Genomic DNA, 27,789 nt, shown 5'->3' with positions numbered 1-27,789 from the left:
AAACAAGGAGGTGGTTTTAATGTTATGGCTGATCAGTGTATGTTCAGACCATAGCGGCAAGCTCACTGAAATCGAGGCTACAGGAAATAAGTGTATTAACGGACAAAAATATTAGGAAACTACAAGCAAACTTGACTGAATTAGTATCAGATTGTTCTGGACCAATAAGCAACGATTCACGCGGCTGTATCCCAATCCTATATAACAGAGTCTCAGTCTCAGATTTGTTCATTCTACTTTTCAAGGACTACAAAAGAGATCGATGGGAAAAAAGTATAAAATGGTTTATTTCCTGAAAAAGATATCTTAATCATGAGCTGAACATTAAAAGAACATAAAATAGCTCGTAATCATGGAGGTGATGATACAAATCCAGTCAAATCCTTTCCACAGCCATTGCTAGTGTCACTCAGTGTCTCAAAATGTAAGGAGGGTGAAATAATTCCAACTGCAAATTAGAACTGGATACCAGTCCTGAACCTTCAGTCTGTAGAAGCAACCCTGGGCAAAGCCAGTGGGACTCAGCATGAAAAAAATACAACCAAGAGCACATCTGCCAAGCACACGAGAGCATGGAAAAAAAAACAACGTTCTCTCTCCTGTATGGCCGGTTTCTTCGACTCGCTTTCTAGATTTAATCCCAGAGTTTAATCTGTCCGTCCCATCCGCAGGTGATGACTTTGGAGGTCTCGTGAGGATGCCAGATGGCGCTGATGCACACCTTGTCATGTGCTTTGATTCGGTGGTACAGCTTGGTGGTCTTCCAGTCCCAGACGTTCAGCTTCCCATCAGCATCACCGGACACCACGTAACTGAGGAGAGAAACGAGACCAGAATATTAGTGCTGAAGATCACATGATTTGTACACTGGTCTGGAAGTACATACACTATATAGCCAAAAGTATGTAGACACCTGAGCATGAGCTTGTTGGACATTCCATTTCAAAACCATGCACATTAATATAGATGTCCCCTGCCTTTGCAGCTTCTCTGCCACTTATGTTCTGACACGAGACACTTCATCAACTGGATAGACGTTGGCGTGTCAGGTGAGAAACATCATAGAACAAACACCCTGTAACCATTGCTGGAAGAACACAAGCTGGTGGTGGAAGCATTATGGTCTGGGAAATGTTTCTTTGGTATTCTTTGGGCCCATGCAATCATGTGGAAGACACTCCTTGCAGATCACGTACACCTATACATGCCGATTGTCTTCCCTGGGGCGGATGGGATCTTCCAGCAAGACAATGCGACATGTCACACGGCTGGAAATGTCCGACATTGGTTGGAAGAGCATGACCAAGACTTCCAAGTACTACCCTGGCCCCCGAATTCCCTAGACTTGAACCCACTTCAGCATCTGTGGGAGTACCTTGATCACCGTGTTCACTTTATGGATCCTCCCCCATGCACCCTCCAGCAGCTGTAGGATGCACTACAGTCAGCATGGCTCCAGATACCTGTGACAACCTACCAGGACCTTATTGAGTCACTCCCAGCCCACACATGGCAGATACATACTTTGGATATTAGCAGGTGGTCATAACAATGTGACTCGACTGTGTGTATATACACATACAGTGGGGGAAATAAGTATTTGATCCCCTGCTGATTTTGTAAGTTTACCCCCTTACAAAGACTTGAACAGTCTATAATTTTTATGGAAGGTTTATTTTAACAGAGAGAGACAGAATATCAACAAAAAAATCCAGAAAAAAAACATTAAATAAAAGTTATAAATTAATTTGTATTTAATTAAGGGAAATAAGTATTTGATCCCCTACCAACCAGCAAGAATTCTGACCCCCACAGACTGGTTATGTGCCCATGAGGCACACAAATTAGTCCTGTCCCTGTATAAAAGACTTCTGTCACAGAATCAGTTTCTTCCGTTCAAATCACTCGACCACCATGGGCAAGACCAAAGAGCTATCAAAGGACGTCAGGGACAAGATTGTATATATATACAGTATATTTACCTCATGTCTGGAGAAAAGTCCACCTGACAGGCGTATCCAGCCACCATGTGACCCTTAAAGATCTTCTTCTTGTTTAGCCTGAATCGATTTTGTGCCCCGAAGATCAGGATCTGATTATCCATGGACTGACAAGCCAGCCACTTACCTATGATAGACAGAGAGCAAATGAATTATATTGGCTTACAAATGTCAAACATTGAATCTCAGGTGGTGCCATGGGACAAACAGACACCCCATTCATTTATGCATTCAGCAGAGAAAAAGACAGCTAGGACAAGATACAATCCAGGGTTAAGGGCCTGACTCAAGGGCCAGATTGTGGCTTTTGATAAACCTTCAGAGTAACAGTCTAGTACTTTAACAGCATGTCTGATAACGTGAAACAGCAACCCGGACAAAACCGGAGACTATTTACAAGTTACGCCAAGTATCTGTTAAAGGTGGCTCGTCTAAAAATGCATAGAAGAGCGATACTGGTGTATTTGTGATTTATTTTGCAAGTGATTGGAGGCAATGGTGTCTGGTATTTGCCAATTTTGCAGATAAAAACTTAAAACCTTTGGGTGTGATATATATGGAAAAATCTAGAAAAATCCTGAGGAGGCAAATACATGTTGATGGTTCTATATGTATATAGGATAATTAGTGCCAAATTGTAATGAAATCATTCATTACACTGAAAAATGTGAAGTGCAAGCCATGTTATCACATGTGATATTCACAGCAGAAATTATGCTGGCTTTATTGTTGGTCTAAACCTATATATATATATACATATATATACTGTATATACATCACTACGTGATGCTGGTGGAGGAAAACGTTTCCTGACTCGCTTCTCCAAAACACCCCAAAGTGGCTCAATAATATTTAGATCTGGTGACTGTGCAGGCCATGGGAGATGTTCAACTTCACTTTCATGTTCATCAAACCAATCTTTCACCAGTCTTGCTGTGTGTATTGGTGCATTGTCATCCTGATACACGGCACCGCCTTCAGGATACAATGTTTGAACCATTGGATGCACATGGTACTCCAGAATGGTTCGGTAGTCCTTGGCAGTGACGCGCCCATCTAGCACAAGTATTGGACAAAATAACTGAAACACCTGTCATTTTAGTGTGGGAGGTTTCATGGCTAAATTGGACCAGTCTGGTGGCCAATCTTCATTAGTTGCACATTGCACCAGTAAGAGCAGAGTGTGAAGGTTCAATTAGCAGGGTAAGAGCACAGTTTTGCTCAAAATATTGCAATGCACACAACATTATGGGTGACATACCAGAGTTCAAAAGAGGACAAATTGTTGGTGCACGTCTTGCTGGCGCATCTGTGACCAAGACAGCAAGTCTTTGTGATGTATCAAGAGCCACGGTATCCAGGGTAATGTCAGCATACCACCAAGAAGGACAAACCACATCCAACAGGATTAACTGTGGACGCAAGAGGAAGCTGTCTGAAAGGGATGTTCGGGTGCTAACCCGGATTGTATCCAAAAAAACATAAAACCACGGCTGCCCAAATCACGGCAGAATTAAATGTGCACCTCAACTCTCCTGTTTCCACCAGAACTGTCCGTCGGGAGCTCCACAGGGTCAATATACACGGCCGGGCTGCTATAGCCAAACCTTTGGTCACTCGTGCCAATGCCAAACGTCGGTTTCAATGGTGCAAGGAGCGCAAATCTTGGGCTGTGGACAATGTGAAACATGTATTGTTCTCTGATGAGTCCACCTTTACTGTTTTCCCCACATCCGGGAGAGTTACGGTGTGGAGAAGCCCCAAAGAAGCGTACCACCCAGACTGTTGCATGCCCAGAGTGAAGCATGGGGGTGGATCAGTGATGGTTTGGGCTGCCATATCATGGCATTCCCTTGGCCCAATACTTGTGCTAGTTGGGCGCGTCACTGCCAAGGACTACCGAACCATTCTGGAGGACCATGTGCATCCAATGGTGGTGCCGTGTATCAGGATGACAATGCACCAATACACACAGCAAGACTGGTGAAAGATTGGTTTGATGAACATGAAAGTGAAGTTGAACATCTCCCATGGCCTGCACAGTCACCAGATCTAAATATTATTGAGCCACTTTGGGGTGTTTTGGAGAAGCGAGTCAGGAAACGTTTTCCTCCACCAGCATCACGTAGTGACCTGGCCACTATCCTGCAAGAAGAATGGCTTAAAATCCCTCTGACCACTGTGCAGGACTTGTATATGTCATTTCCAAGACGAATTGACGCTGTATTGGCCGCAAAAGGAGGCCCTACACCATACTAATAAATTATTGTGGTCTAAAACCAGGTGTTTCAGTTATTTTGTCCAACCCCTATATATATATATATATAAATATACAAATATACACTATAATAACATCACTGCTGTGATTTGGTCGCAGGCACGAGCCGAAGGTGATATATGTTCTGTGTGCGTGTGTGTGTATATATATACACATATATATATATAAACACACACATTATATACGTGTATATATATATATATATATATATATATATATATATATATATATATACGTATATAGATAGATAGATAGATAGATAGATAGATAGATAGATAGATAGATAGATAGATAGATAGATAGATAGATAGATAGATAGATACAGTGTATCACAAAAGTGAGTACACCCCTCACATTTCTGCAGATATTTAAGTATATCTTTTCATGGGACAACACTGACAAAATGACACTTTGACACAATGAAAAGTAGTCTGTGTGCAGCTTATATAACAGTGTAAATTTATTCTTCCCTCAAAATAACTCAATATACAGCCATTAATGTCTAAACCACCGGCAACAAAAGTGAGTACACCCCTTAGTGAAAGTTCCTGAAGTGTCAATATTTTGTGTGGCCACCATTATTTCCCAGAACTCTCCTGGGCATGGAGTTTACCAGAGCTTCACAGGTTGCCACTGGAATGCTTTTCCACTCCTCCATGACGACATCACGGAGCTGGCGAGACTTTGCGCTCCTCCACCTTCCGCTTGAGGATGCCCCAAAGATGTTCTATTGGGTTTAGGTCTGGAGACATGCTTGGCCAGTCCATCACCTTTACCCTCAGCCTCTTCAATAAAGCAGTGGTCGTCTTAGAGGTGTGTTTGGGGTCATTATCATGCTGGAACACTGCCCTGCGACCCAGTTTCCGGAGGGAGGGGATCATGCTCTGCTTCAGTATTTCACAGTACATATTGGAGTTCATGTGTCCCTCAATGAAATGTAACTCCCCAACACCTGCTGCACTCATGCAGCCCCAGACCATGGCATTCCCACCACCATGCTTGACTGTAGGCATGACACACTTATCTTTGTACTCCTCACCTGATTGCCGCCACACATGCTTGAGACCATCTGAACCAAACAAATTAATCTTGGTCTCATCAGACCATAGGACATGGTTCCAGTAATCCATGTCCTTTGTTGACATGTCTTCAGCAAACTGTTTGCGGGCTTTCTTGTGTAGAGACTTCAGAAAAGGCTTCCTTCTGGGGTCACAGCCATGCAGACCAATTTGATGTAGTGTGCGGCGTATGGTCTGAGCACTGACAGGCTGACCCCCCACCTTTTCAATCTCTGCAGCAATGCTGACAGCACTCCTGCGCCTATCTTTCAAAGACAGCAGTTGGATGTGACGCTGAGCATGTGCACTCAGCTTCTTTGGACGACCAACGCGAGGTCTGTTCTGAGTGGACCCTGCTCTTTTAAAACGCTGGATGATCTTGGCCACTGTGCTGCAGCTCAGTTTCAGGGTGTTGGCAATCTTCTTGTAGCCTTGGCCATCTTCATGTAGCGCAACAATTCGTCTTTTAAGATCCTCAGAGAGTTCTTTGCCATGAGGTGCCATGTTGGAACTTTCAGTGACCAGTATGAGAGAGTGTGAGAGCTGTACTATTAAATTGAACACACCTGCTCCCTATGCACACCTAAAACCTAGTAACACTAACAAATCACATGACATTTTGGAGGAAAAATGACAAGCAGTGCTCAATTTGGACATTTAGGGGTGTAGTCTCTTAGGGGTGTACTCACTTTTGTTGCCGGTGGTTTAGACATTAATGGCTGTATATTGAGTTATTTTGAGGGAAGAATAAATTTACACTGTTATATAAGCTGCACACAGACTACTTTTCATTGTGTCAAAGTGTCATTTTGTCAGTGTTGTCCCATGAAAAGATATACTTAAATATCTGCAGAAATGTGAGGGGTGTACTCACTTTTGTGATACACTGTAGATAGATAGATAATCACAATTTGGCCCTTGTCAAACTCGCTCAAATCCTTACGCTTGTCCATTATTCCTGCTTCTACCAAATCAACTTTGAGGATAAAATGTTCACTTGCTGCCTAATATATCCCACCTACTAACAGGTGCCGTGATGAAGAGATAATCAGTGTTATTCACTTCACCTGTCAGTGGTCATAATGTTATGCCTAGTCAGTGTATGTTGTTTATCTGTTACGAGATCAAGAGACGTTAAATCAGTACAATCGATTATTCACTATCATTTTTGCACGTTTTAGCACTGTACGGTGGAAAGCAATGAAGCTGCACCATGATTTAATTTCACAGTTGACTGTACACAACTTTGACATGAATTCAACAATTAAATTTTTTTTTTATGCAAATCCTTGTATATTTTTCTTTCAGCAAAGACATCAAGGGGAATAAAAGCGACATAAAAAGAAGGTCTGAGGTCTTGCTTTTCATTTTGGCATGTTTTCTGCATGTCACTATGGAAACGCAATGACGTGCAGTGCATTTCACATTTTATCCTATTGGGAACTAATTCCTCTTCATATGTACACTACAATGAATCATGAATCAGTTCTTTCATTCATGATTCAGTGTACAGGCTTCTCACAAGACTTTGAAGAATCATTTATTTTTTCTTCATCTATGTTGATATGACTCGGTCTCTTACTCTTACAGACATTTTATCAATAATTAACTGGCAGGGAAGAAATTGTGCACATGAATACAAATCTGAACGCTGGAAAAAGGGATGGAGGGAGTCAGGGAGCAGAAGTAAAAAGTGAAATTGTGCATGAAATCTCACTCTGGGCAGAAGTGATCGTAAAACCGTCTTCTAACAGAGTGTGTTACTGGCCAGATGTTCAGCTGAAACTACTTACCGTTGGGAGATAGCGTCACAGCTGGCATTGAATGCATACTGGGTTCTGCAATGTATTTAAAGTCCACTGGAATATCCCTGAAAAAAAAAATATAATATTAATATTACCACTATACACCGATCATGCATAACATTATGACCACCTTCATAATATTGTGTTGGTACCTTGGAACTTTGTAACAACAGTTTGGGAAAAGCCATTACCATGACCTCGCGGATCATACACTGACCAGTCATAACATTAAAACCACCTCCTTGTTTCTACACTCACTGTCCATTTTATCAGCTCCACTTACCATATAGGAGCACTTTGTAGTTCTACAATTACTGACTGTAGTCCATCTGTTTCTCTACATACTTTTTTTGCCTGCTTTCACCCTGTTCTTCAATGGTCAGGACCCCCACAGAGAAGGTATTATTTAGGTGGTGGATAATTCTCAGCACTGCAGTGACAATGACATGGTGGTGGTGTGATGGTGTGTGTTGTGCTGGTATAAGTCAGACACAGCAGAGCTGCTGGAGTTTTTAAATACCGTGTCCACTCACTGTCCACTCTATTAGACACTCCTACCTAGTTGGTCCACCTTGTAGATGTAAAGTCAGAGACGATCGCTCATCTATTGCTGCTGTTTGAGTTGGTCATCTTCTAGACCTTCATCAGTGGTCACAGGACGCTGCCCATGGGGTGCTGTTGGCTGGATGTTTTTGGTTGGTGGACTATTCTCAGTCCAGCAGCGCTGCTGTGTCTGATCCACTCATACCAGCAAAACACTCACTAACACACCACCACCATTTTAGTGTCACTGCAGTGCTGAGAATGATCCACCACCCAAATAATATTTACTCTGTAGTGGTCCTGGGAGAGTCCTGACCATTGAAAAACAGCATGAAAGGGGACTAACAGAGTATGCAGAGAAACAGATGGACTAAAGTCAGTGATTGTAGAACTACAAAGTGCTTCTATATGGTAAGTGGAGCTGATAAAACAGACAGTTATACGTATATACAGTGTATCACAAAAGTGAGTACACCCCTCACATTTCTGCAAATATTTTATTATATCTTTTCATGGGACAACACTATAGACATGAAACTTGGATATAACTTAGAGTAGTCAGTGTACAGCTTGTATAGCAGTGTAGATTTACTGTCTTCTGAAAATAACTCAACACACAGCCATTAATGTCTAAATGGCTGGCAACATAAGTGAGTACACCCCACAGTGAACATGTCCAAATTGTGCCCAAAGTGTCAATATTTTGTGTGACCACCATTATTATCCAGCACTGCCTTAACCCTCCTGGGCATGGAATTCACCAGAGCTGCACAGGTTGCCACTGGAATCCTCTTCCACTCCTCCATGATGACATCACGGAGCTGGTGGATATTAGACACCTTGAACTCCTCCACCTTCCACTTGAGGATGCGCCACAGGTGCTCAATTGGGTTTAGTCCATCACCTTTACCTTCAGCTTCCTCAGCAAGGCAGTTGTCATCTTGGAGGTTGTGTTTGGGGTCGTTATCCTGTTGGAAAACTGCCATGAGGCCCAGTTTTCGAAGGGAGGGGATCATGCTCTGTTTCAGAATGTCACAGTACATGTTGGAATTCATGTTTCCCTCAATGAACCGCAGCTCCCCAGTGCCAGCAACACTCATGCAGCCCAAGACCATGATGCTACCACCACCATGCTTGACTGTAGGCAAGATACAGTTGTCTTGGTACTTCTCACCAGGGCGCCGCCACACATGCTGGACACCATCTGAGCCAAACAAGTTTATCTTGGTCTTGTCAGACCACAGGGCATTCCAGTAATCCATGTTCTTGGACTGCTTGTCTTCAGCAAACTGTTTGCGGGCTTTCTTGTGCGTCAGCTTCCTTCTGGGATGACGACCATGCAGACCGAGTTGATGCAGTGTGTGGCGTATGGTCTGAGCACTGACAGGCTGACCTCCCACGTCTTCAACCTCTGCAGCAATGCTGGCAGCACTCATGTGTCTATTTTTTAAAGCCAACCTCTGGATATGACGCCGAACACGTGGACTCAACTTCTTTGGTCGACCCTGGCGAAGGCTGTTCCGAGTGGAACCTGTCCTGGAAAACCGCTGTATGACCTTGGCCACCATGCTGTAGCTCAGTTTCAGGGTGTTAGCAATCTTCTTATAGCCCAGGCCATCTTTGTGGAGAGCAACAATTCTATTTCTCACATCCTCAGAGAGTTCTTTGCCATGAGGTGCCATGTTGAATATCCAGTGGCCAGTATAAGAGAATTGTACCCAAAACACCAAATTTAACAGCCCTGCTCCCCATTTACACCTGGGACCTTGACACATGACACCAGGGAGGGACAACGACACATTTGGGCACAATTTGGACATGTTCACTGTGGGGTGTACTCACTTATGTTGCCAGCTATTTAGACATTAATGGCTGTGTGTTGAGTTATTTTCAGAAGACAGTAAATCTACACTGCTATACAAGCTGTACACTGACTACTCTAAGTTATATCCAAGTTTCATGTCTATAGTGTTGTCCCATGAAAAGATATAATGAAATATTTGCAGAAATGTGAGGTGTACTCACTTTTGTGATACACTGTATATACAATATCAGTGTATACTGTAGTTTGAATAATTGAAAAACACCATCAAATTCTGCTACCAACACGCCTCTTTTTCCATCAGTTTCACTCTCACGCAGCTGGAATTTATCAAGAGACTCCGGGTAAGAAGCCAGGAAAATAGGGTCATCGCTGTAACCTGAGCAATGTTACACACAAAATCACAAAGGCCAAATCCCTTCAGAAAAGATTACATGCTAAAAATAAATCCGAACAGAGCGAGAGTGGGACGAAACACCAGTGGGAGTGTATGAAACCACACACACTATCGAGGCCAATCTGACTTTCCTATAATCCCTTAAAACATGCTGCACTCTTTTTTCTCCTCACATCCTTCCTGTGTGTGTTTATTTTATCACCTGTCCCATCTTAGATACTACTTCTATCTTTTAGTGCTCAGTTTTCACCCTTACTGCATATTTTTTGTGCAGTTTGCCGATATGCTCGGTATACAGTGGTGTTAAAAAAAATAGCAGTCCAACACCATTAACTTGATAAATCAAAGTTTTTAGTAGAAATGCTATTTCTACATAGCAAAACATTTACTTGAAAGTGTAGTAGAGTATTGAAAACAAAACAAACCCAACAATTAGGACATGCATGCCGTTCATTCTGAGTAATCGAAGCATTGATTGAAAGGGGGTTGTTCAAAATAATAGCAGTGAGGAGTTCAATTGGTGAAGTCATTCATTCTGCAAAAGAATGGGTGTCAATTTTGGCCCTTATTTAAGGTAGGAGGGTGGCAAATGTTGCACAGGTTGGTCATAGCGCATTTCCTTCTGAAATACTGGGTAAAATGGGTTGTTCCAGACATTGTTCTGATGAACAGCGTACTTTGATTAAAAAGTTGATTGTAGAGGGAAAAAACATACAGAGAACTGCAGCAAATGATAGGCTGCTCAGCTAAAATGATCTCAAATGCCTTAAAGTGACAACCAAAACCTGAAAGATGCAGAAGGAAGCGTGGAACTACTGTTTGAATGGATCAAAGAATAGCCAGAATGGCAAAGGTTCAGCCAGTGATCACCTCCAGAAAGATCAAGGAACATCTGAAGTTAGCAGTGAGTACAGAAGATGATTAAGTGAAGCCAATTTACCAGCAAGAACTCCTTGCAAAGTCCCGTTGTTAAGAAAAAGACGTGTCCTGAATGGGTTCAAATTTCCCAAAAAGCACATTGACTGGTCCAAAGAGAAATGGCTCAACATTTTGTGGACTGATGAAAGCAAAATTGTTCTTTTTGGGTCTAGTGGCGGTAGACAGTATGTCAGACGACCCCCGAGCACTGAATTCGAGCCAAAGTTCACTGTGAAGACAGTAAAGCATGGTGGTACAAAACTATGATATGAGGATGTTTTTCATACCATGGTGTTACGTCTATTTATCACATACGAGGGATCATGGATCAGTTTAAATATATCAGAATACTTGAGGAGATCATGTTGCCCTATGTCGAAGAAGAAATGCCCTTAAAATGGGTGTTTTAACATGACAATGACCCAAAACATCTTGGTTACAGACAAACAAGATTGAGGTAATAGAGTGGCCAGCACAATCCCCTGACTTCAATCCCAGAGAGAACTTATGTTCTGATATCTGAAACACGTTTTTTTGAGGCAAAACCCAAAATTGCAGAAGAACTGTGGAATGTAGTCTAATCATCCTGGACTGGAATACCTGTTCAGAGGTGCCAGAAGTTGGTCGACTCCATGCAACACAGATCTTGGAAACAATTGTTATGCCACTAAATATTGGTTCAGTAATTTAAAGTAAAGAGAAACCTCAAGCATTTTCAGTTTATAGATACATTTTTTGAGTTTTTAAAGAAAAATGCTGGCACTGCTATTTTTTTGAACAGCCTAATATTTATCTCTCTTAACTTTCTGTAAAGGATTGACACAAACTGGCTAAATGTTGTTAATGTTTTGATTTAGAATTGAAAGTGTAGTATTTTCAGTGCATTTGCATTTATGGAAATAAAAGTTATTATAATGATTTTGCGCTTTATTCACTTTTTTAAAATCACTGCTATTTTTTTTAACACTACTGTAGGTATATGCCAAAAGTATTCACTCACCCATCCAAATCATTGAATTCAGGTGTTCCAATCACTTCCATGGCCACAGGTGTATAAAACCGAGGCATGCAGACTGCTTCTACAAACATTAGTGAAAGAATGGGTCGCTCTCAGGAGCTCAGTGAATTCCGGCGTGGTACCGTGATAGGATGCCACCTGTGCAACAAGTCCAGTTGTGAAATTTCCTCACTACTTAATATTCCAGAATCAACTGTCAGTGCTATTATAACAAAGTGGAAGCGATTAAGAACGACAGCAACTCAGCCACGGACCTATTTATTCTTTCTGTGCGGCCCGGTAATAAATGACCCATGGTTGGGGGCCACTGTTTTAGGAAATAGGATGTCCAACAAGCTCATGGCCAGGTGTTTAAATACTTTTGGCCATTCAGTGTACATCTTTGCCTTGCTTCTCCCATGTATTGATACATGTACACTGATCAGCCATAACATTATGACCACCTCCTTGTTTCTACACTCACTGTCCATTTTATCAGCTCCACTTACCATATAGAAGCACTTTGTAGTTCTGACTGTAGTCCATCTGTTTCTCTGCATGCTTTGTTAGCCCCCTTTCATGCTGTTCTTCAATAGTCAGGACTCTTCCAGAACCACTACAGAGCAGGAATTATTTGGGTGGTGGAACATTCTCAGCACTGCAGTGACACTGACATGGTGGTGGTGTGTTAGTGTGTGTTGTGCTGGTATGAGTGGATCAGACACAGCAGCGCTGATGGAGTTTTTAAACACCTCACTGTCACTGCTGGACTGAGAATAGTCCTCCAACCAAAAATATCCAGCCAACAGCACCCCGTGGGCAGCGTCCTCTGACCACTGATGAAGATCTCCAAGATGACCAACTCAAACAGCAGCAATAGATGAGCGATCGTCTCTGACTTTACATCTACAAGGTGAACAAACTAGGTAGGAGTGTCTAATAGAGTGGACAGTGAGTGGACACGGTAATTAAAAACTCCTGCAGCGCTGCTGTGTCTGATCCACTCATACCAGCACAACACACACTAACACACCACCACCATGTCAGTGACACTGCAGTGCTGAGAATGATCCCCCACCTAAATAATACCTGTTCTGTGGTGGTCCTGTGGGGGGTCCTGACCATTGAAGAACAGGGTGAAAGCAGGTTAAAAGAAGCATGTAGAGAAACAGATGGACTACAGTCAGTAATTGTAGAACTACAAAGTGCTCCTACATGGTAAGTGGAGCTGATAAAATAGACAGTGAGTGGTTTTAATGTTATGGCTGATCAGCACTTGATGCACTTACCATTCCCAAACTCGCAGACTCTTGTCGTCTGAGGTGCTGACAAAGCGGCGGTTCTCGTCCACGAACGTGATGGTGTTGACGGCTCCCAAGTGACGGTCGTACTCCTGCACCACTTCCCCCGAGCGAATGTCCCACTAAGCAGATGAAAGAAGGCAGAAACATGGTTATTCTTACTGTCTCTCACACGCTTTGACAGATCACAAAAAATCGCTGCTGCTGCCTGTCAGTGATGGATGAGCTGTTTTGAGAGAGGTCTGGGTGAGCGCGAAATAACTGACTACTCCAGTTTTTTTTTTAGTCATGATTATTTGCTCTTGGCACATTCGCAGCTAAAAGAGTGAGAAATCTGTAGGTTTTTTTTCTGCTCCTATATCCTCTGGGTCTTCTGGGTAATGGATAGACCTGCCAGCCTCATGTGGGACTATCCACGCTCTAGCGCCTCTCTTTTCCTTTATTGAGGGAACCACAGGGTGTGAAATAGGGCCCCGTCTTCAGATTTTCTGTGACCTACACTTCTCTAGGGTGTTGATCTGAGTACTAGTTAACCCTATTGAAGAAAAATACTACAGTTTAAACTATATGGTCAAAAGTATGTGGACATCCATCCTAATTATCGAGTTAGGGCATTCGGGTCACACACATTGCTAACAGCTGTATTCATATATACACATATCCACTCACTGAGCACTTTATTAGGTACACCTATATTCAATATATTTTCATTGAGTATTTTATAATTATTTTTATTTTTTTTAGAATTTTAACATCATGTTTTACACTTTGGTTACATTCATGACAGGACAGGTAGTTACTGGTTACACAAGCTTCACCAGTTCAAGTTTTGTTTTATCCAATTCACCTCACTTGCATGTCTTGGAAACCCACGCACACTGGGAGAACATGCAGACACCATCAATGCTGCCCATTGATTATTTTATAAGCTAAACTTACCATAGACAAGGAACTTCAAGGGTATACAATTACTGACTGTACTTGCCCATCTGTTGCTCTGTACACCTCGTCACCCCTCTGTAGCCAATTTATTAACAGAAAGCCATTTATGAACCCAAACGATGTTTGAATAGTGGACCTTCTCAGCACTGCAAATACAGTGACATGGTACTGACCTGGTAGCGTGTTGTATTGGGTTGAGTTTATCAGGTGCAGCAGTGTTGTTGGGATTTGAAAAATTCTGTTTAAACATTACTGCCCATTTTATTAGCAACATGTCTATGAGTAGACATTAAAACTTTCTTTTTATGCCCTCTATTCTCCCCTGGTCTTTTATCAGTGGACACTTTCTAATCACAAGATGCTGTTGGCCATATACAGTACAGGCCAAAAGTTTGGACACACCTTCTCATTCCTGTGGTTTTTCTTAATTTTTTTTAAATTTTCTACATTGTAGATTAATACTAAAGACGTCCAAACTATGAAGGAACACATATGGAATTATGTAGTAAACAAAAAAGTGTTAAACAAACCAGAATATGTTTTATATTTTAGATTCTTCAAAGTAGCCATCTTTTGCTTTAATGACAGATTTGCACACTCTTTGAAATTTTCTCAACCAGCTTTATTAGGTTTCCACCTGGAACGGTTTTCAATGAATGTTTGTGCCTTGTCTAGAGTGAATTTTTGGAATTTGTTGCTTTTTTAATGTGTTTGAGACCATCAGTTGGGTTGTGCAGAGGTAGAGTTGGTAAAATATAAAACATATTCTGGTTTGTTTAACACTTTTTGGTTCACTACATAATTCTTCATAGTTTGGATGTCTTCAGTATTAATCTACAATGTAGAAAATAAAAATAATCAAGAAAAAACATTGAAGAGAAGGTGTGTCCAAACTTTTGGCTGGTGTGTCCAAACTTTTGGCCTGTACTGTATATTGGGGTGAAGAGAAGAACTATCCTCCTCAATGCTGCTACACTCATACCAGTACAGCATACACTACCATTATATTTCCATCTTAGTCAGACAGACAGACAGACAGACAGACAGACAGACAGACAGACAGACAGATTGATAGATATAAATGGTTGAGCAAACCATTTAATGGACTAAAGTGGAGTATATTTAAAATATGTAGTCATCTGAACTGAATTGGTTAGCTTGTGTGGCATAAATGGTAAAAGCCTGAGTCCAAGGGGTTTGAGTGACGGGCTCACAAATACAGAAAGCACATGGCGTTATGTGAACCTGGCCATGGGGGGGGTGGGTGCGTTGTGGCACTAGTGTATCCTTAGTGCCTCCATGTGCCCAAAAGGAATCACTATAATTTGGATAGACTGCACTGAAGCCTGACCTCTCAAATGCTCTTTTGACTGAATGGGCCCAAATTCCCAAAGGAACATATCAAAATCTTACCTCAATTTTTATAGCAGTGGATTTAGAATGGGATGTCCAACAAGTTTAAGGCTAGATGTCCACATAATTCTGGCCACATATTGTAGATTTGAAACATTTATTGTGGTGTTGTTTTTTTTAACAAATGCAAACTGACCTGTACAATCTTCTTGTCTGACATGCCGGCCACGAACAGGGTTTGTTTGTCTTCATCAGGGTTGAACTTCACACAGTAGGGCACCTTCCTATTCGTAAACTTGGAGATGCACTGACCTGAAAGAAGAGAGACATTCTTTGAGTTCCGTACATATAGGTACAGTTCCAACAACACAAATGTAGACAGCAGATAAAGAGCACTTGATGGACATTTCTAGACAAGATACAAGCTCCGACTGCTGAGAAGCAAACTCAGCTTCATCAGCACCATCATTCAAAATCAGTGAACTTGAACTTTAAAGACCAGAGGGATCTTGGTTGATCAGAGCAGCAGGGTTGTAGCTGTCCATCAGGCTAGAAGGTTGGGTAGTGCATATAAACTCGAGTCCGAAAAAGATTGGACAGTAGGTTAAATGTGGAAAAAAAAAATACTATAATATATAAAATGTATTTTGTATGGATTCAATTAAAAAACACCCAATAAAGGCTATGAGCTGACCGGGCATCTATAAATCTGATTTGATGGCCAAAGCCTTGCAATGGATTTGCGTTCTGACCAGGGTATTTCTGTTTTTCCTGGTGGAACCGGACCTGCCACACCCTTGACTCAAATAAAAAATGTACACAGAATGGTACGCAAAACTGCTTCTGGCAGTTCTGCAGCCAGAAGCACCTTGTTGATGAAGGGGTTAGAAGCGAAAAGCCAGACTGGTTGAGCCGACAGGAGGGCACTTCTACCTGGGTTACCTGGGATTTATTGCTGCTGCCCAATTGCAACCTCTGCTCTCTTATCAAGGTGTCTGCACTAGTGGTGGGGTGTTGGCAAAGCTCTCTGGAAGAGTCTGCCACAGGTTTTGGAAAGGTTTACCCCTATTCCCTGTTTCCATGTCTCTCACTGTGGTTCGTTGGAGTCCTAAAGCATTAGCAATGGCTTTGTACCCTTTCCAGACTGGTAGATTTCAATGACTTTGTTTCTCATCTGTATTTGAATCTCTTTAGAATGTGGCACCATGTGCTGCTTTTTGAGATCTGCTATTCTCCAGGCCACCCAAGGAGGAAGGGGGTCCCTGCTGAGTCTGGTTCCTCCTAAGGTTTCCTCCTGTTATTTTAAGGGAGTGGGCCAGCGACCCAGATCAACCACACAGCAGCATAAAATCATAACCGCTGCTTACCTGAGCTCTTCAAATTGCGAATCAAATTTATATCCGTGTGTTGTTCCATTAGGGATATAATCACCTTGTCTTTGCTCTTGAAGGCCACCTTATATGTTTCCAGAATATTTCCAGAATAATTTATTCTCTTTGCTTTCGTGGTAAAAAGCTGAAACTGGTAATTCGTTCACTAAACTGTCACTTACGCCTTTACAACCAATCAAGAGCTTTGTTAAAATCTCTCCTGTCAGCCACAATATTAAAGCCTAAAAAGTAGGGATGTCCCGATCACGTTTTTTTGTTCCCGATACCGATCCCGATTATTAATTTTGATCCCGATCCGATACCGAGTCTCAAACCGATACTTGTATTTTCTAGATAGTCTAGATAAGAACTAGATAATACTGTTTACACAGTGCACACTTCAAGTACATTACAGTTATTCAAATTAATCCAGTGTATATGTTTAACAACTAAATAGCTCTGCAGTGCTGAAGGGAAAAATGCTGCATCCAAGCTATTGGCTTAATGTTTTGTATTTTTACAAAATCAATCAAAATGATTGAGATAATTACAGTTTTACTTTAAACTTTACATTTGAAGAAAAAAAATCTGTTTAATGCAGTGATACACTAAAAATGAACAGAAATCTGTGTAGCAGCTTAACTTGAATATAAGAAAAAAAGTTACTTAAAAGCATTACAGTAAAACCTGAATACCAAAATAAAATGGAAAGGCTCTTTTGTTATGAAGGAAAGCCAGTTTTTAAAGTGCTTGTATTGTGACAATGGTTTGACGGACGTTTCTATGCAAAGTGAGTGTGTTTTGACCCTTTGGGGCTTCCATAGTGCATGAAATAGCATGCTTGACTCTAGCTGTCCGCTATTCTGAACCGCAACAGAAGAAGTTAATAAAGTGTTTTGCTCCCGACAATATGTGAATACACCGTGTATTTATTTCTTTATTAAACGAGTGCATCACTACGTTGTTTTGTAAACCGGTGTGATCCTTGACTCACACACCATATAAATAGTAAAATTCTACAATAATGAACGCAGCTCTGCTCCCACCGCCTCGTGAAACGCTCACATTGCAGACATTACACTTCGCTGTTGGACTTGTTTCACTTTCCAGTTCAAACTATTTCCACACAGCGGACATGCTGATGTAAAACAAAAGATCGGATTATGATCGGCATTAGTAAAGCCGATTCCGATCAGTTAAAAAAATGCCTTGATCGGCCCCGATCCCGATCTTTGAGATCGGATCGGGACATCCCTACTAAAAAGCCATTCATCAAATAAGAACCGCCAGCATTGGGGTTTTTCCCCATGATTTTGCACTATTGCTAAAAAATAAAATTTTATAGCAAAAATTTTGACTTCTGAAGACTTCTGATACAAGTGTTTGAGTGTGTGTGTGTGTGTGTGTGTGTTTCCCACTCACCAGTCTCTGTATCCCACAGCTTAAGATAGCGATCATAACCAGCGCTGAGAAACTGAGTCCCGCTGTTATTGAAACAGATATCACGCACTGCCTTACTGTGACCTGCAGCAAAGATAATAGAGAATCAGCAAGCAATAGAACAGTAAGGCTACAAAAACATATAAAATCTATTTCGAAAATTTCAAAACTAGTTGGCATCAAATTACAGTGTTACCCACTGTTTTCCAAGTCTCCAAGTGTTTCCACAGGGGGCAGAAAAATAGTTTATCATATGGATAGTCACGTTTTCTGAAAAGTACTTACAATGATCGGATGCTTTGTTTTTCTATTCCAAGGCATCATTACTAGTATATGCTAAATGTCATATATGTGAATCACTGTCAAAACTAAGCTCTATTTGACTTAACAGACATAAGTTCCCACAGACATACTCCCAAAAAAGCTTGGGTGGCGCGAAGGTCTATTACGCTAGCTATGTCTAAAGGTTGAAGCCCTGTGATGGATTGGTGTTTGTTTGTTTGTTTATCAAACACAGTCATGGACAATTTAGTGTCTCCAATTCACCTCACTTGCATGTCTTTGGACTGTGGGAGGAAAACGGAGCACCCGGAGGAAACCCACACATACAGGGGATCGAACCCAGGACCTTCTTGCTGTGAGGCGACAGTGCTACCCACTTAGCCACCGTGCTTTTATTCCTGTTTTGTGCCCACAGTATCCTGTTGAAATCTGACCCACCCTGAGCCTGACCAGTGGTGGATGAAAATAAAATGAAATAACTCCAAGAAGATTGAAGACTGCTATATTTTTCACCACTAGAACTAAAACGTGGCAAAATATACTTTGAGGTATCCAGGCATAACCCGCATGGGGAAAACCATGGTGCGTGAAGCAAATCTGATCTTACCAATAAACGTTCGTAAGCATCTCCTGTCACCGTACACCTCCCATAGCTGCAAGAGACAACATGTACATTACAATTTTTCAGAACTTCAAAGATGAACCACATGACCAGGAGTATCCCCAATTTTGCAAAACACTACACTTAAAGCATACCTTGATCTTACAGTCCATGGAGCAGGAGAGCAACAGGTGAGCAGAGACAGGAAACAGTCGGATTGCACTGACGCCCTGCAAACACCAATAGATCGCATATATCAAGCAAAACTACAGTGAACACAGCATCAGATTCTCTTTTCTTCAAATTTGCCACTTGCACCACCCCTAAGCTGGCCAATGATAGCCACGGACTAGCACCGCCCCTTAAGCAGGAGTAAAGTCACCAGCCAGTTTTTTTTTAAAGAAACCCCATAGCATGATGCTACCACCACCAGGTTTCATTGTAGGGACGATACTAACCAGACATGTCATTTGCATTTGCTGTTTGGTCCAAAGAGTTCAATTTTGGTGGTAGCACTGTCACCTCACAGCAAGAAGGGCCTTGGGTAGATTCCCTGGCCACCCCTCCGTGTGGAGTTTGCATGTTCTCCCTGTGTCTATGTGGGTTTCTTTTGGGTGCTCCAGTTTCCTCCCACAAGTCCAAAGACATGCAGTCAGGCCAACTGAAGCTACTAAGCATGTGAATATGTGTGAATGTATGGCTGGTGACATGTACACGGTGTTTCCCTTCCTTTCACACAATGGACTCGATCAGACCCGCCAGGCTAAAATGGGCTGCAATCAAAATTTGGCAGACAGACACACGCATGGCTTCTTACCTTTGTGTGCCCGGTCCAGACGTGCAGTTGCTTTTTGGGCAGGTAGCATTTATCGGGTGTGTCTGCAGACCGCAGGTTGATGCCCACGTCCTGCGGAATGTGCAGGTAAGAACGTCCCTGGTAGTCGTACGCGTCTTTGACTGTACAGAGACCGAAATGATTCATTAAAGGACGGATTATAGCAGCGCTGAGGAAGAGTTAACCTGCTAGACAAAATGAATACGAATATTACTAAATCAAACAACTGTAAACATCTGTATTAGCACCTGGGGATCCTGTTATCGCCTGTGATACGATTCTTTTTCATCTTAATTCAGATATACTCAATTTTTCAGTCACTCTGGTGACCCCTAGCTGCAGAGGGTCTCAGGCTGGCACACAACTATTCAGACATGTGAGGACCTTGGCTGCTTTTACATGCCAGTCTACACCCATAACCAGTGCTTGTTCAAATGCTTTGCTTTACTTTCAGGTGTATTTATTAAAAGGAAAACAACATAACTACTCATGTGCCACCATTTGTCTTAAGTTGAAGTAATATGAAGCTCTAGAGCATTGTAAATAACATCTGGAAGAACATCTGGCTGGCCTGTGGGTGGAACTCCATACATATTCATCCCACAGACCATTGCTGCTGGCCCGTACTAATCAATAATCAGAAAGTGTGTCCTCCCCGTAGCTATTTATATAGGGTGGGCATTAAAAACACAGAGCAGTCCCCCCCCCCCCCCCCCCCCTCAATCGGTAAGCATTGGTGGTGATAGTCCCAGCGACAAGGAACCCCATTTCAGCAATCGTCCGACCCCCCACAGACACGCAGCTAATTTTGTGTTTGTGTAGACGCATAGCCAGCTGATAGCAGAGCTCTAGAGGAGGGCTAGCATGTTTTAAAAACACGCCACCCAATCAAGGATTAATAGAAGCGGTCTATAATTCTGCTGCACCACCACCACCGAGATCCGGGTTCGAATCTCAGCTGTGTTATCGACCAGCTGGCTGTTTAGACATGACTGGCTGGGTCTAAAGTGGAGCCCTGCAATGGATTGCACCTCCTGCACTTCGCCCAGTGTTTCCTGGTGAAATCGGACCAGTGGTGATACTGGCAGCTTCAGAGAAACTAAGGCAGTAAACAAATTCACATCCACTTAATCCACTTAAGTGACAAACTAGGGAAGATGGGGGGGCACAAAGACACCAGCAACATACAACAATGCATTTTCTGATGGATGCCAGGAATGGCTGCAATGCCACTTACCGTGTAGAATGGTTTTCTCCTCGGCAGGAGCTTCGTCCTCATTCTTGCCTCTCTTCTGTCTCTTTGCAGTGATTTCATCCAGTTCTTTTTGTTCATCCTACCAATCAAAACATTAATATCATTAATGCTTAGACATTCACTAATACATGTAGTAAAGTAGCCCTGCAGGTAATGTTTAAAATGTGATTGTAATTTTATCACCTTCTACATAATTGTGTCACTAAATTATAAATAAAAATGACTATAATTCTTTATTTTTATTAGGGCTGTCGTTTAACACGTTAATTAACGCGATTAACGCGTTAAAATTTTAATCGCGATTAAAAAAATGAATCAAGATTAAAAAATTTTAATCTAACTGTTTTTATTTGGCTGTTTGTGCCACGTAAATATGTGTCTCTGTGGTAATGAACTGTATTTCAGATAAATTAGGATGTAAAGCGCATGAACACTACACTGAACTTTACAAACACTGCTGTTAAATATATCACACTGGACTGAAGTCCGGGGTGTTCTGTCCACACCGGATCTGGTTTTATATCTTGTTTTAAACTGCATTACTTGTGAACCGCCAGCACAGTCAAACAGAAAAAAGTAATAAATTATCGTCGCTGTCCGATAAAAAACTACTTTCAGCGGTTTTCACTATTTTTACGTGTTGATGAAAAGATGAATGAAATCACGCAGGCTTTGTATCGAGTATTTCTATTGGCTGCTAGACCTGTCCATCAAAACCGGGTAGCTCCGCCTCCTTCCCTCAGGTACTGTTTGATACAGAAGGGAAGCTGCGTAATGTTTCATCTCTACAGTTTATTCAGGTTATTCTATCACACGGCTATAAACATGATTTATATTTGTGATGTTTGTAGTTTTTTAAAAACACATTTGTATCTGATATTTATATGGACTAAGCGTGTACATGTACTGTACTAATTAACACTTTGTATAGCTACAATCAATAACTTGTATATAATGATTGTTTTAGGTATTTATAGGTATTTAAATGGTAATTTACAACAATATTTCCCAGTCATGTTTCTGCACAACACAGTATTAAAAGCTTTTCTTAACAGATCTATGAAATAATCATATCTGTGTTTTGTTATTGATGCATAATATTAGATTAAAATATTTTGAAAGCATGATTTCTGGGTTAGCCAGAAAGTTTAAGCACCAGGGCCCAGGGAAGGGGGGGGGGTGCTCCCCCCTGGCTGCACTCGCCAAGTCATTATTATTATATTAAAATTTTCTCGTTAAGTAAAACTAAAAAAACTAAAACTGTGCATTAAAAATACCAGAGGCAGGAAGTGTAACTTCTGAGTGACTTTTAATTTATTCTGTTCAGCCATCAGCAGGGGGCCCAACTTTTTTTTTTGGAACTGGGGCCCATGAGCTCCTAGTTACACCACTGGTGTTGCATCTAGAAATGATTCTTGCAATAAAAATGTGCATAACTGTTGAAATTTTGCTTAATTATTAGTTTGCAATTAATCGCAATTAATTTGGCTCTTTGATCGCGATTAATCTCGATTAAAAATTTGAATCGCATGACAGCCCTATTTTTTATGTTTTCCTAATGCAGGTGCTTGAGAGATGAATCTAGCCCTCCATTGCTAAAATCAGGTTTTGAATTTCAGATGTACTATTGGATGGCCAGGTGTCTACACACAGATGATTGTCTATGTCTTTGGTAGAAACCTGTGAAGCCCTGTGATGGATCGCCACCCTGTTCAGGGTGATCTTGCACTTTTCTTAGCTGTTCCCAGTATTTTCCAGTATTCACCATGAATCAAATTAAGCTTTAAGGTAGCGTTTGAGAATATGCAAAAGCTGACCTCAGAGGGTTTGGCAACATCCTTTTCATCTTGGTATTTAGCCCACGGTCCCAAGAAGGCATCGATCTCTGAGGCATCTCCTCCCTTCACCTTCTTCCTCTTCTCCGACTTTTTGGAGCATGCTTCGAAAACAGTCAGTCCTGTAGAGAACAGGAGGGCAAATAGGTGAAAATGTTTGGGTTGCGAATGGTCACCACGGTAACAACTGAGATGCCCACAGCACGCGAAGACCAAACCTAATTTTACCTTTCTGTTTTTCGGCCTCGTCTACCGCTCCGATGTAGGCGCTTGAGGAAAGCTGATTGGTGTCGACGGATGGATCCAAAGCATAGCCTGGAGGACCAAAATCAAATGCATGTTACAAACTGTTGCTATTAGACTATGCTATAGTTCACAGATGTGACCTTTTTGGGGAAAAAAATCTGTCAAAAAAAAAAACAGCAGAGACATGAGAGTGAGTCTCGATGATTTATTGGACTCAATGGGCCATGTCTGAGGGAAAGAAGGACAGATGGGGATTTTCCTGCTGTTTGATTAAAGCACAGGCACATGCAGTGCAGAGCTAGATCTACCATATGAGCTAGGCTGTCAAGTCAGTATTGTGGGTTGTTTTCAAGCTTGTTGCTTAGTGGTACAGCCAGCAAAAGGCGATTTCATTTGAAGGGCTTAAACGCTCTGCTAAGCAGCAAAAGCCTCAGCGCTTGGTTTGGGCGGTGTGGTAAAACGTCATGAAAGTGAGAATATGAGACGAATCTGCATTTGTGTGGAATAACCGTCAAATACACTCTGAAAGCGTCCACATGTATCTGTGTTTACCTGTATTTTCCTCACTGTTTCACTTTTAAACTTGTGTTATAGCTCAAGGTGCTGAGAAAATCAGCTATTCTGAAAGAGTCTAAAACGCTTACTTGTTTTATGTATTAAAAGAACAACATAGCAACACTAAACATCTCATAATTATCACTGCTCATAAGTTCTCTCCACTAATTAAATTCCTTGCTCGTTGTTTTAGTACAATAAATCACGTTAAGTGTTGTACGTAGTGCCTGAGTCGCTTTTACCGAGTCATATCAAACAGTTCGTCTTATTGGAGGCGCTTTGAAAAGGCCAAATGTGCTCAGGGAAGCGCAGCGGCAAGCTAAGCAGCGCCGCCACACGTGCTTGTCATGTGAGACTAAAATACTACATTTGTACTACATTAAGGAAACTAATTCATCCACCGCTTAAGCACCACCTACACCAGACAGTTGGTGTTGATCCTGCAGCAACAAGGAGGTGACTCCCAAACCAATCTTTCCCCCTTATACATGGTCAATTGTGCCTGTGTAGCACTCAAAAGCCGCTCAGAGGTACAAGCAGCAGAAAGCGATTATGCTGTGCATCACGTGAAAGGCTTTTACCCGCTGTGCGCCTGCAGTGAAAGCAGTCCAGAGGCCGCTGATTCAACACATGTGAAAGTCTGTGGCCCTCCTCAACCAGTGTGGGTAGGGAGCATTTTTGTTGAAGCATGTGTGTAAGGTACTACTGACTGTCTAATATTCAATCAAATCTGATAACCAGGCCCCCGTCACGGTCTCTGTTTTTTTAATTATTATTCTCTCTAAAAGGTCTGACTGATGCTAATTGAAGACAACACTGATATGGTCCTGATTTTTCTTTGTTCCTTCTTAACAAAGCAGAGCTGCTTGTATTTAAAACGGTATGTGCAATACTTGCCATAAGTAGAAAACGTTCTTCGCTGTTGCTCAAACATGAAGTCGTTGACATGGGCAGGCTCAGCATATCCAGACAGCATGTTTCTCGGAGCGGACATTTGTTTAGTCCTGAATGGATTCATCGGTCCGAACTGAATCAGGAGAAACCAAGATCGTGTTATTAACAATCACTCTGTGCACCAGGCGTTTCACACACCACACTTAATCTTCACATAAAATGCTTTTAGGAGCACATGTGACCAGTCTTAATGGTGGATAACTTACCTCAGGTGCAAACATGGTGTCATAGGTGGGATTGTAGCTGACCTCTTTGAGTGAAGGATCCAGATGTGTACCAGTCTCAACATCTTCCTGCAAATATCATCAAAATTTTTCCCTATTTTAGCAACTTAGTCACACTTGTGTGTTTCAGGTCACCGAACTATACTGGACAAAAATGGCCTGAGTGAACACAAAACGCTTTTTTAATATGATGATTTCATTTACTGAAGGAAAAATGCTCTTCAGCGCTACCTGGCTCTATGTGATAAAAAAGAAATGCCAGTTTAGCCAAATTCAATAGACAATCTACCAGTCAGGAAAGGGTTACAAAGCCAAGCTGTGGGACTCCAGCAAACAACAGTAAGAGCCATTATCCAGATATGAAGGAAAAAATGGAAGGTCTAAAACATTTAAACGTGCCAAATGTAAAAATAAGGTAGCATGTATAGGTACACAATGTCGCATATAATATATACTGTTACAGATGGTGGAATATACTGGCATAGTAGGTGGCATCTTCTGGGACTGAAAGGAGTATATACTGGCACAGGAGGTTGCATTCACTGGCACACTACTTTAAATAGGTAGCATGCATTGGTACAGTAGGAAACACTAGGCTTGGGCAAGCCGTAACCTAGTGGTTAAGGAACTGGACTAGTAATCAGAAGGTCACTGGTTCAAGCCACACCACTGCCAGGTTGCTGCTGCTGGGCCCTTGAGCAAGGCCCTTAACCCACAATTGCTCAGACTGTATACTGTAACTGTAATGTAAGTCGCTTTGGATAAAGGCATCTGCTAAATGCTGAAAACGTAAATGTAAATGAAACATACTATATACTTGTACAGAAGGTGACAGAAGGTGGCATATAGTGGCTGAGTAGGTAGTATAGACTGGTAGAGGAGGTAGTATACACTGGTAAATGTAACACATATTGGTACTTTAAGTGGTATATAATGGCGCCGAAAATAGTGTATATACAGATCAGCCATAACATTAAAACCACCTCTTTGTTTCTACACTCTTTGTCCATTTTATCAGCTCCACTTACCATATAGCAGCACTTTGTAGTTCTACAATTACTGACTGTAGTCCATCTGTTTTTCAACATATCTTTTTAGCCTGCTTTCACCCTGTTCTTTAATGGTCAGGACCCCCACAGGGCCACCACAGAGCAGGTATTATTTAGGTGTTGGATGATTCTCAGCACTGCAGTGACTGACATGGTGGTGGTGTGTTAGTGTGTGTTGTGCTGGTATGAGTGGATCAGACACAGCAGCGCTGCTGGAGTTTTTAAATATCGTGTCCACTCACTGTCCACTCTATTAGACCCTCCTACCTAGTCGGTCCACCTTGTAGATGTAAAGTCAGAGACGATCACTCATCTATTGCTGCTGTTTGAGTTGGTCATCTTCTAGACCTTCATCAGTGGTCACAGGACGCTGCCCACGGGCGCTGTTGGCTGGATATTTTTTGGTTGGTGGACTATTCTCAGTCCAGCAGTGACAGTGAGGTGTTTATAAACTCCATCAGCATTGCTGTGTCTTATCCACTCATACCAGCACAACACACACTAACACACCACCACCACCATGATCCACCAGCTAAATAATACCTGCTCTGTGGTGGTTCTGACAATTAAAGAACAGGGTGAAAGCAGGCTAAAAAAGTATGTAGAGAAACTGATGGACTACAGTCAGTAATTGTAGAACTACAAAGTGCTCCTATATGATAAGTGGAGTTAATGTGTGTAGAAACAAGAAGGTGGGTTTTAATGTTATGCCTGATCGGTGTATACTGGTTCAGTAGTACAAAGTGTACAAGTAAACCATTGAACAGAGCAGTTGTAATGAATTACTTAGATAGCTAACGAATACACCAATTAGCTACACAACTACTATGCTACCAGGCTAACCAGCACTTTGACGTTATTTAAATACTATTAATGCAACATTTGCCAATTTTACTGTATCTCAGTTTTTAGGAGGTTTAGGAACTTTATTCAAGACACTAGCTAACTCGGCTAAAGCTAATTTCCACACACAGCAGGCATGTCTAGCTAGCTTACCTTTACGGCCACTTCAGGCGCTGAATTAAGCACCAAACTCGTAGTTTTCCCGGATTTTAAGGGCTGAAGATGTGCGGTCACATCTGGGTCCACTTTCTCTGGACTGGTTTTAGACTCGGACTCATTTTCTGAGTCTGAATCGCTACCGTACGCAACGAGGGAACCTACTACAGCCGCCATGTTCAATGTTGTTGGTGTGAAGAGGTCCTGGCTGAGAGAGATAAACGATAGCCTGATGCGGATCAAAGCTAAAATAAGTATTTAAAAGAAAGCTTAAATATCAAAATAGAGACGTTATTTAGAAAAAGTGTTTTAATATAACAATATTTACATTAAAGTTATTTATTATTTATTTAAGATATATAATTATGTGTTTATGCAACTTCTAGGACTACCTATCTCTATTGGACCCCAGAGCAGCCTACACACTAGCCCTTATGAAGGGCACAGTGACGTTACACGTTTACTACCTGGCATAAGATAAGACAGCCTTTTATTATTACACAGGGAAAAAACTGCCAAATTAATATATGGTCCTCGGATAGAGGACGTATCAGATATTAAACTGATTAAAACAGATATTACAGTTGATCTTAGCCAAAAGGCTAAAAAGGTCTGTAATACTTCATCATTTATATTTTATAGCTGTTACTCACAATCTATACCAGCCTCACGATGTAAACCGAAATAACACCTCCATATGTACCCTCAGGTCCTGTATTTCTATCTATCT

At 41.6% G+C, this 27,789-nt stretch overlaps 1 protein-coding gene and 1 pseudogene across 2 annotated transcripts; both read right to left on the bottom strand.

Annotated features, from left to right (window-relative positions):
- Positions 1-259: 259 nt before the first annotated feature.
- Positions 260-27,789, bottom strand: cdc40 (cell division cycle 40 homolog (S. cerevisiae)). Of its 2 annotated transcripts, none has more exons than XM_063001167.1 (15): positions 27,713-27,789; positions 24,994-25,080; positions 24,731-24,860; positions 23,261-23,347; positions 23,015-23,154; positions 21,180-21,276; positions 19,925-20,064; positions 19,263-19,337; positions 19,114-19,159; positions 18,207-18,308; positions 15,611-15,726; positions 13,108-13,241; positions 7,130-7,206; positions 1,983-2,127; positions 260-812 (listed from the first exon to the last, which is right to left on the bottom strand). In XM_063001167.1, the coding sequence occupies exons 2-15, from the start codon at positions 25,006-25,008 to the stop codon at positions 635-637; spliced, it is 1,482 nt and encodes a 493-aa protein (XP_062857237.1). In that variant the 5' UTR covers positions 25,009-25,080; positions 27,713-27,789; the 3' UTR covers positions 260-634. The 2 variants fall into 2 exon arrangements, with proteins under 2 accessions (XP_062857237.1, XP_062857235.1); XM_063001165.1 differs by lacking the exon at positions 27,713-27,789 and adding an exon at positions 27,057-27,271.
- LOC134320942 (U2 spliceosomal RNA) lies at positions 27,493-27,673 on the bottom strand (annotated as a pseudogene).

Source organism: Trichomycterus rosablanca, chromosome 9 (genome assembly GCF_030014385.1).
Source record: "Trichomycterus rosablanca isolate fTriRos1 chromosome 9, fTriRos1.hap1, whole genome shotgun sequence".
In the NCBI taxonomy this organism is placed as follows: Eukaryota; Metazoa; Chordata; class Actinopteri; order Siluriformes; family Trichomycteridae; genus Trichomycterus; species Trichomycterus rosablanca.
Note: the sequence above shows the minus strand (reverse complement) of the source record. Positions and strands in the feature narration are given on the sequence as shown.

Coding starts and splice junctions, on each gene's coding strand:
- cdc40 (XM_063001165.1), bottom strand. CDS start 27,236: ATGGCGGCTGTAGTAGGTTCCCTCGTTGCGTACGGTAGCGATTCAGAC. Junction 24,861..24,993: donor ACACCATGTTTGCACCTGAG/GTAAGTTATCCA, acceptor CTCCTGATTCAG/TTCGGACCGATGAATCCATT. Junction 19,338..19,924: donor TCTGGACCGGGCACACAAAG/GTAAGAAGCCAT, acceptor TGGTGTTTGCAG/GGCGTCAGTGCAATCCGACT.